This window comes from Gossypium hirsutum, chromosome A08 (genome assembly GCF_007990345.1).
Source record: "Gossypium hirsutum isolate 1008001.06 chromosome A08, Gossypium_hirsutum_v2.1, whole genome shotgun sequence".
Classification (NCBI taxonomy): Eukaryota; Viridiplantae; Streptophyta; class Magnoliopsida; order Malvales; family Malvaceae; genus Gossypium; species Gossypium hirsutum.
The window spans coordinates 102,221,960-102,233,030 of NC_053431.1; the positions used below are offsets into that span (position 1 = coordinate 102,221,960).

The window sequence follows — 11,071 nt, forward strand, 5'->3', positions numbered from 1 at the left end:
ATTTAGGGAATTTAAATTAGGTAAAATAGTTATTAAATTCACTTTTATTTATTTCCTTCACCGACTTGTTATTTAATAATTTCACAAATTTTGCCTTACATAAACAATCCCTGTGGAGACGATGCTTTTTACTCATTACTTTATTACTTGTTGACAACTGTGTAAACTTGGACATCATTAATGGATAAATACCATCAATCTTTGTCTTCATGTTTATCTCATTCCTCTAAGGTTGAGTGTGATGCCATCCTAGGTTGCCATCGTGTGTCCTCCGTTCTATAAATAGGTGGTTGTAAAGATGAGCCATCTTGGTAGAAAAATGATGTTAAGGGTGTTTGTGACACTAACGGCATATAAGTGTATGGTGTTGTATACACCGATTACATATAATATGGTGGAATTTTCGGAGGTGATAGATACGTCAGTATTGATGTGTAATATGCTGGGGAGAAATGTGGTGCAAAAAACATAGCTGCAGAATTACAAAAGGTGTTGAAGCAGGGTACAATGGTGCGCAGTGTGGTGCTTGTGTAAAAAATACATGGTTAGTGACAGCACCAAATAAGTTAAGCTATAATGACCGGGAGGTGGTGTTGTAACAACCCGATTTTTAGTGATACCAAAAATAATAGTTTCGAAACTTTGTTTTCTAATGATTGAGTCCGTAAATGTTAATTATTAATATTTACGAGGTTATTAAGTATTATACTGATTTTTTTATTTTGTATCTAAAATGAAAAACCTTCTTTGATCATTATTTGAACAGATAACACTACCATGATATTGGTGGAAAATTCAGATCTGTCAATACTAACATTAATTTATACACTGTTCTAACATCAGTACAATTCTTTTCAGTCTACAATTTCTACCATTTTGTAACGAGTCAACCAATATATATCAAGAATGATATCATATTTTTAAGGAAATGTACCGATAATAATACCAGTAATAGAAACCTCCCCACGAGCTCGAATAACACAAGCTCTGACAGTAGCCTGAGCTTTAGATCTGATAATCGTATATTTAATCTTCATTTTACTGTTCTCTATGCTACTGTTATATTCTCGATCGTCTACTTTTTTGATGAGTGGTCACAAATTTAATACTTTGTTTCTAGTTTCAGTCTGTGCAATTCAAACAATCTTGTTTCCAATGTTCCTTAAAACCATATAAATACGAGCCTCATTATGTAGTCAACACTCACCTCAATAAGTTTTCCACTATGAATACAAACTGATCTATCCATTTTAGAAACATTTCCAATACTGGCTGCTGATGTAGTCGGGGATCTCAAGTTACTTGATTTCAACTTAGCTTTTCATGAAAATCCTGCCGCATAAGCGAAACAACTATAAACTTTTTTTTTCTTCGATGGAGGATTCAAAAATGATCTAATTGTACTCTATTTACTAGAACCACGGAGTCTTGACTTGGTCTATTTCCTTTCATTGTATACGTCTTCCATTTTCTATTATCGTTTAGATAAAATTACGAACTTTTTCAATTTCAGAGCCCTCAATTAACATCTGTACGTCTTCAATTAGACCTCAAATAAAACGAGTCCACATTTAAGCTTCTATTGGTACTATATCTCTGTTATTTTTACCAAGTCCGATAAATTCTTGTTCATTCTCTATTACAGACACAATTCTCTGTTTTAGCTCTAGAAATGCTCTGTGCCTCTTTACTAGGTACAGTCAGATGATGTATTTCTTCTTGAACTCTAATTGGAAGATTTTACAATTTACTTGATATTTAGGAAATCCCGTTGTCAAAGTTATTAATCTATGATAAGCTTCACCTTTCAAAGTGACATAGTGCTTTAGACTGTCTTCAGAAGAACATACTAATTCATCAAAACTTGCTGAGTATTTTCTAACAATATTCAATTCTAGTAGGATCATCATCAATTTCATCCCTGAATTATTCAGCTCCATGTTTCAAAATCTTATTAACTAAAGAACTTACCAGATTTTGAGGACAAAAGAATGCTTTGGAAGGTACCATCAGTGGTGGAGGTCGTGGAGCCACAAAATTAGCTCGCATAACTCTAAGAATTGTTAGTTTATCTTTTAAAAGAAAAAACCTCTTGTTTCACTATCCGACCTCTGCGGAATGACACACTATAACCAGCTCCTTGTTGGAAGCGAAAACATTACCATTTACCTCATTTGATACTACATAATTTAAACTCAGCTAACAGTTAGGTCGAATCATACATCACACTATCCCAGATTAATGAGCCATGTATTTCAAGATTCAACACAGGCTCTATTCATTCCTAGAATCGAATAAACCGTAGCTTTGATACCACTAAATGTAAAACCCCTTATTTGTTTGGTTGCAAGACCTGAGCTACAGAGTGCTACAGTTAAAGCCAAAACAAAACACATTCAACTCACATCAATTATTTCAAATAATCATGGAATTTATTCATAAATACACAATTAACATTCAAATTATACATGAATCATACAATCAAAATCATTTCAATGCATAATCACCCAATATAAATCTTTCTCGGGCCTTATACAAGCTTATGTATTCACTAGTACCAACCTAAAAATTAACTAGGACTAATTTGCAACATTTTTGAAATTATAGATCAATTATATCATAAATAAAACTTTTCCATAATCAATCATGTCATAAAACATTCAAATATTATGAAATACATTTAAATATGAGCCTTAAATAAGCTTACGAAAGCTCAAAAATTGGCCCGAAAACACATAGGGATCAAATCATAATATTTTAAAAAGATAAAGGAAATTATGCAACATAGGGGTCACATGGTTGTGTGTCCAGGTTGTGTAACTCACTAAACACGTGTGGATCAAATTTCAAATTTGATAAAAAATCACACGGCCATGTGACAGACTGAAACCGTGTGATACATATACTTCTTAATTTCTAAAGAGCACACGACCGTGTCACTAGCCTGTGTTTGACACATGGCCGTGTCTCAAACTGTGTGGTGCAAAAATAAGTCACTACATGCATAGCTCAATTAACCTATTCAAAGGGACCTAAAATGCACATTTAGCCAACACAAATACTTGTTCAAACATACACTTTCCATGCCAAAAATACAACTTGTAACTCCTCCCTAAATACCTAACCAATATGCCACATTGGCACCACCACAATAAAGATCTAAGAAACTTTCAGACCATTCATCCAATTCAAATAGGCATATAAGCTTATGTTAAAACTTTCAATTTATCAGAATAACTTGTCAAAATCTCACATACGAGACATGTGCAAGAATCCCACAACTTTCAAATAGGGTTCAATCATATGCGACAATCTTGTAGATAGATTTTGCATATACGTCTCCAAAATAAAATCTTCGGCGTGATTATAAAAAATACAAAAAATAAATAAAATTTAATCTTTTTAACAACTTAATAATGAACTTAAATAAAATTATAAAAATTAAAAATATTTTCTTACCATTTACAGTTGAATCGCGAAAATGTGGTTTTCATCGAAACGAATAATAGTATTTGTCATTCCAAAACTAAATTAAAATGAATAAAAAACAGAATTAAATCAAGAACTTAAGAGAATTTTAATTAAAATTTTAGAATTAAATTCTTGAAAGATTTGAGAGAATTAAGAGAATTGACAGAAATGGATTTGAATGAAAACATGAGGAAAATATTTGGGTTTATATAGAAATAAAAACTAGTCGTTTTTTATGGTCATTGGCAATTGGACCGTTGGGGGAGGTTACCGTTGGGTGAAAAAGCGTCCAGTTGGACGTATTTCCCCCTTTCTCCAAGATTGGCCTATTCTGGTAAATATGTTACAAATTGGCCTAATCACTTAATTAATTTTTAAAATTGACATTTTTGCCTAATTTAGCCTCTCTCTTTTTTCCCTTCCCAAGAAACCTTAGAGACCGCTGCTCTTTCAGCCGCCGTCGATGGTCCACTACGGCCAATAATGCCACAAAAAAGAACCTCTCTTTTACCCCTTTAACCTTTTTCTTCCTTTCATCCATTGCCGCTGTGAATCATCGTGGTCCCCCATTTACTGCCGCTATCTTGGGCGGAAAACAACACCAATCAAATCCTCTTCCTCGCTTGTTTTTATTATCTGAAATGATTCCCTCCAATATGAAGGTATAATATGTATAGTTAGGTTATATTTCCTTACAAAAGCAATATGATTGCGGGACACGCTATAAATAATGTTAAATGGTTCTGGAGGGCTATCAATTTAAAGTATAGGAGTATGCATTCTTGCAAAAAAGCAAATGAAATCAAAGAGACCAGTATTGTCGTGTTTTACAAATAAAATCGAAATGATATACTAAAATATGGTATAATCTTATATAGAAGAAAAATATATTGAAAAACCCTAAACGATAAATTAAAATACTATATATATAACATTGTTGATGCAGAAGCTTGATCGGAGGAAGAAAGCCCAGGCTTGGCGCAAGCTCACATGATGGTAGCGCAAGATCCCCATCTTAATTCATGAGCAAAATTTGATAGACTTGGTCCAAGTTGAGTGTCATGTTTCACACCCTAAACTTTGGTTAGCACTTTTAACTTAGGTAAGATTTAGCATCTGAAAAAAAAAATTTAGCTTTAACTGACAATGTTTTTTTTTAATTTTGATTTATGTAATGATACGACACTCTAATATTGCATCACATCATCATTTAAATATTTTATAAAATTATAATTTTTAAGCGATAATATGATGATACAATATCAAATGTGTCAAATGAATAAAACTGAAAAAGTTGTTAAGTTTGAAGATTAACGAAAATAATTCAAAGACTAAGTAGAGGAAAATTATCAAAATCATGACTTTATCTCTTTTTCTAAGGTTTAATAAGTAGAGGAAAATTATCAAAATCATGACTTTATCTCTTTTTCTAAGGTTTAATATATCATTTGGTACTTGAATTTGATATATTTTTTTAATGTGGTACCTGGGTTGTTTTTTGGTCTAATTTGATATCTATATTTGACAAAAGTTATATTTTTTTTATACCCAAAGGTTACAATGCTAACTTTTTTATTTGGATTTTAGGATTCATTTAATGAAAGTTAATTGCTAATAGTATTATGTTTGAATTTTTTATGATTTTGTTAATAGAATAAATGTAGTGTTAATTGTGAATTTATTTAATTTTCCATTTAATTTGTCAAATATAATCTAATTAATGTGAATTAATTCAGGTTTAGGATTGATATGATGAAAGTTAATTGCTAATATTATTAGCTAATAATTTTTATAAAATCAATTCCAAAACTTGAATTAAAAATTAAAAAATTAATATTGATACTTTCATGTACCTAAATATATATAATTTTTGTCAAATATAAAAATCGTATATTACAATAAAAAAAATTCAAACTAAAATACCAAATTAAATGGTAAATTAAAAGATAATTAAGTGTAACGTTTTTGCTGTATTAAAAGGAAGGTACTATAGTTTAGATGCACTATTGAATTTGTGCAGACAATTATTAGCCACACAAATGAGTTGAGATGAGGAACAGTCCTAAAGACATGATCAAAAAGCCTCTCATCTCACTTCCAACGTGTCATGCAATGAGTGGCAGAGATCTCAGAACTCATTCCACCTCACCACCATTTCATCATTCAAAGTGCACCTTCCAAAGCTAAGGGTCTCTGAGCCTTGTTGTCATCCAATCAATTCCAACAAAAATCCTCCATTGTTGATGGTTCAAGCCTTTCCATCATACATTTGACACCCATCTCTTTGCATAAAAATTATGCAAATGAGGACCCTCAATGCAGCAACTCCAAGTTTGACACCTCTCTCGGTTCTTTCTGAGACAAGAACCGAGGCCAGAAAAGCACCATTGCTCCCCATTGCTTCACCACTCAAACTACCCAACTCCCCAGCTTTTATTAAGACCCAACCAGCTTTGCACCAGTGTTTGTCAAGAACCTTGCATGGTGGTTTACTGCTTCTGTCATCACTTCTCCCCAATGGTTTCGCTAAAGCCTTGTCATACGAGGAAGCCCTACAGCAGACGACGGGATCCTCCTCGTCTGTTAATTTTGACCCAAATGGGATCCTTGATACCGTCGTCAGTTTTGCAACTGAGAATCCCACGGTTGTAGCTGGTGGCACCGTTGCTTTAGCAGTTCCTTTGATTTTGTCTCAGCTGTTAAAGAATCCAAAGCCATGGGGAGTTGAATCTGCAAGGAGTGCTTACGCCAAGCTAGGTGACGATGCCACTGCTCAGTTGCTGGACATAAGGCCTCTCAAGGAGTCTAGAGATGTTGGTAGCCCTGACATTAAGGGATTTGGGAAGAAACCGGTGTCAATTGCCTACAATGGTGAAGATAAACCAGTGTTCTTGACAAAACTGTCTTTGAAATTCAAGGAACCTGAAAATACAACCTTATTCATTATGGACAAGTAAGCTTCTGAAAACCCTATGCCTCGTATATATTTGTTCATATATGAATTCCCAGCATTGTCTATGAAACCTTCGTTTCTAGTTAAGGATCCACTCTTATTGATGATTGTATCACTGTATCTGAGATTAAATGGTTTGTGTGTTGGTTGTGGAGGAAGAATGTAGAACTGAATATGCCTATATGGAGGCTCATTGGCCTTAAGCTACACAATAGAATATGGCCATTACCTCTTTCTTAATTGATCCTGAGTTCCTAACCCATAAATTAACTGCATTTTGTTCCAAGGGTTGAAGGTTTCTAAATTGATAGGCCATACGTTCTTAACTGTTAAAATGTGTCTTTAAACATATGTAAGCATTGGCTGACAAATATTTTATTTGTAACTATATGCATTTTGTTTGTAGGGAAGATGAAACTAGAACTTTCATTTGATTCATCTTCTAATATTGCTTTAAATTTGTGTTGAAAGCCAGATTTGATGGGAATTCTGAACTGGTTGCGGAGTTGGTCACTGCAAATGGATTCAAAGCTGCTTATGCAGTCAAAGATGGTGCTGAAGGACCACGGGGATGGGTGGTATGTGCTGTTCTAAATCAATTTTTTTTTGTTTCTTTCTCCATTTTTTCTAAATTTAGCAATTGCATCTTTTGAGACTGGTTTCAATTCTGCAGAACAGTGGTCTTCCCTGGATACAACCAAAGAAAGGTCTTGACCTTAGCAATTTGACAGAAGCATTCGCCGAGGCCTTCGGAGTACCTATCTTCATCTCCTAATTGCTTATTCACTTCTAAGATTTTGATGTCATAGAGAGACTTTTCTAGATCTTGAATTGATTTTGTTGGAAAGTTCTTCAGCCTTTCTTATTAGTTTTCTTCTATATGATAAATGGTTGTGATAATCTGCAGGGGGGATCAGATGGCCTTTCTGTTACTGTAGGGATTGCTGCAGCTGCAGGGTTAGGCCTTTTGGCTTTTTCAGAGGTTAGGTTTTTGAGTCCTTTTAGTACAGTACCTCTGATTATATATATATACACACACCTCGAAACAACTCAAATTGTGGGTTTGCCATATCTTCTGCAGATAGAAACGATCCTTCAACTTTTAGGCTCAGCTGCTATTGTGCAGCTTGTAAGCAAGAAATTCCTGTATGCAGAGGTAAGTCTCCACTTTATATTAAATTGGATAATCAAATGTCCTAAAATCCTAAGCTCTGTGTAGAAAGTTAGTGCAAGATGAGTAAAGTAAATGAGCATTGCATGGTCCAATAAGTAACAGTACACTCATCCAGTGACTGTTTGTTCTAAATGCTTAAGCTCATACAAAAGGATATGGTTATGAACAAATATGGAATGTGTCACTTAACTTATGTCTCTAGTTCCGTAAGGCCAAAACATAATGGTTTGACTTTCTACTCTGCTATTTGTAACAGAACCGAAAGCAAACACTTAAACAAGTTGATGAATTCTTAAACACGAAGGTGGCTCCTACGGAACTTGTCGATGATGTAAAGGTATCCAACCTTGATATAGACCTTGGTTATTATTTGTATGCTATTTTTATCTTGCATGACTAATTTCTCTATTTTTTGAATTTGCCTGTGAACTCAGCAAATTGGAGCAGCCCTTTTACCAACAACTACCACTAGCAAGGCTCTTCCTGCACCTACGGAGGCAAAACCTGAACCCAAAGTCGAAGCAGTGGCAGAAGCCCCTCCTCAAACAAATTCAGTTCCCGAAACAGTACCCAAGGCAGTTGGAATCACTGGATTTTCAAGACCACTTTCACCCTATGCTTCTGTAATGTCACTTTTTATCACTCCATATGCTGTATGTGCTTGTATTAGAAATTGAAAAATGCCTATGTTTCCATTATTTATGGTGGCAGTATCCAGATTTGAAGCCTCCAACATCGCCTACTCCATCACAGCCCGCCACTAGCAAAGCTATTCATTCACCTCCAGAGGCAAAACCGGAGCCAAAAGTCGAAGCAGCAGCAGAAACCCCTTCTCTAATTAATTCAGTTCCCAAAACAGATGGAAACTCCGGATATCCTAAACCACTTTCACCATATCCTTCGGTAATGTCTCACTTTTATTACTCCATGAATTCCTTGTTTCATCTTATAGTATTTTATAAAGTACTAGAACCTGTTGTTTCTTTTTCCCCTTTCCTACAGTTTCATGCACAAAGGAAAAAAATGCTTACATTTGGCATTGTTTCCTTCCTTTATGGTTGCAGTATCCAGATTTGAAGCCACCAACATCTCCTACTCCATCACAGCCCTAGTTTCATGGTTTCATTACACTGTGTCAGTTTCTTCGGCCAGCGAAGCAATTGGTTGGTCGGGAAACTTTAAAGCTATCAAGTAAGTTGTGTAATCTACCCCCCTGTTAGATGGTTTTCGAGCTTATGCAACGATTGTATCGAAAAATGAGAATCTCCCAAAAGTCTGCTGCAATCATCTGTGTTAATTCATTTGGCTTTTTTGTACTTACTAGTTATATTATAGATCTTACTTTATAATTTTGAAAGAACCCTTTTTAGCATTTTGAGTCAACATTTGAACGAATAATACGATGCAAGCATGTGAAGGTGTCAAGGCATTGTCTTTTGTAGATCAGATGTGAAAAGATACTTGCTTTAATTACATTGATTTTGAAGATTCAAGTAAAATATCGTAGATGGTAGAAGTTGGAATCTCAAACTTGGACTCGATAGTGTTAAATTCCGAGTTCAATCATGTAAAACTTTACTAAAATACTACTTCATGAATTCATCATGTAAATGAACATATGCTCATTTAACAAGCTACCTTCATCTTCATAATAGAAAACCTGTAAATTTTAGCCCTCAACATTTATATATTTTTGTTCATTTGTCCTTTTTTTTAAGATAAATTTGATCAGAGTTGTGTTTTTTTATTTGAAATACTAACTAAAATGTTAAATTATTAAATATGTTAGTCCACATGTACTCGTTATTATTTTGAACTTTTTATAATTTTTGTGAATTTTGAAATAATATTTTGGTAAATAATTTTATTTAGAAAACTTAGGAAAGAAAACACCAAATGATAGCTTTCAAGCAACTTATAGAAAGTGGCAATGTTGGAATAGTGAAAAACCAAAGAGGGAAAGGAAAGTGTAGAACAATTGGTTGTGAACATTTTTGGTCCATGGTCGGGCCCAAACAAGAGGCTCGACGTTAAAGGAATAGGTGTAAATTAGAAACGAAAATACCAGCAAGTGGTGAGTGTAATAACGAGTTCATTGTATTTAAAATTAAATTTTGAAAACTGATATTATTAGAAAGAAAATAAAAAAAAAATCAGAAATGTTGACGAATGATGTATATAAATGATGTCAGGCTCAGGCAATGAACATAGCAACGCTTATGATTTTAACTTTGACCAGATTCAGGCATTACTATGTTAATTGCTTACAACACGACACTCCACATTGAGATTTGTTGATGGGTGACATCCACATTGGTATTACACTGTCCCAATCTCTCAAAACTTAATCTGTTACCAATGAGATAATCTAAAACCCATTTGTTATAAACACATAACTGTTCCAGCATGTTATTACAAGACAAATGGAAATTCAAAAATAGCAATGAACAGAAGCGACAATTTTCCCAGAATTTTTGGTTACCTGTAAATATCAGATGAATGTTGTGGACTTTTTATTAGGCTTCTTCCTCTTATGTCCAAACATTCTTCTTTTCCAAAACTTGGTCCCCAAAAATTCTGTGAGGCTATTCATTAGAGAATAAGATCCCTTAGCTCTGGCATTGCTTGTGTAGCTATCTGCTCCAATGGTGGGAAGGGTGAGATCGGACGGATAAGAAAATCTGGTAGCGGTGGTCAACCTCTTTGAACCGCCGAGATATGGCAGTTTCATCAGATGCCGTTCGATTAGATGACTGAGTGATACCAATCATATAAAGGGCTGCCACAATCCCATATACCGATTGTTGCTGCTGCTTCATTTTGGCCATTGGTTTCAAATGATTCTTTCATTTTATTTTGTTAAAAAAAATTATGGGATGTATCAGATTGGTTTAAGCAGACCTATATATTTATATCCAAAAACAGAGAATCTATAGAGCCAAGATTTTTAATTTTCATCTGGCGTTTCCTAGTTTGCTGGGGTATTCAAAATGTTGCAATGTCAGAAATTTGAAACATTTTGGTTTTTACTTGGCTAGTGTTTGGAAAGTTACCATTTGGTGTAATTATTTGTAATTACATTAGGTTAACATGTTTGGGTAATTATTGTAATTGGTTGATCTTATCGAATTTGGTGTAATTGAAACTTCACTTTCTAATTTTTTAGGAGAGGGTGAAAACTAGAGTAATTACACTCAAATCTAATTTTTTTTAAAATTTTTCTTTTACAAGTTATAATATTATATTATAAGCATGACATGTATGAATGTTTGGGATGGTTATGATAAAAAACTTATTATATTACAAAAATAATTTATGTATTTTATAAAGTTATAACAAAAAAATTATTTAAATCCTAAACAAATTTCTAAAGTTTATAAAAATTAATTTACATATTATAAAATTTTTATAAAATTTTTATAATATATTCATTTATAAAAATTTATGGACATAACTTATTCATGTGACCATAT

The 11,071-nt window shown here is 33.6% G+C and overlaps 1 protein-coding gene across 1 annotated transcript; it reads left to right on the plus strand.

Annotated features, from left to right (window-relative positions):
* Positions 1-5,471: 5,471 nt before the first annotated feature.
* On the plus strand, positions 5,472-9,023 carry LOC107933531 (rhodanese-like domain-containing protein 4, chloroplastic). The gene is made up of 9 exons (XM_016865766.2): positions 5,472-6,424; positions 6,900-7,002; positions 7,098-7,178; positions 7,332-7,406; positions 7,506-7,580; positions 7,855-7,935; positions 8,033-8,221; positions 8,310-8,501; positions 8,663-9,023. The coding sequence occupies exons 1-9, from the start codon at positions 5,769-5,771 to the stop codon at positions 8,708-8,710; spliced, it is 1,500 nt and encodes a 499-aa protein (XP_016721255.2). The 5' UTR covers positions 5,472-5,768; the 3' UTR covers positions 8,711-9,023.
* Positions 9,024-11,071: the final 2,048 nt, after the last annotated feature.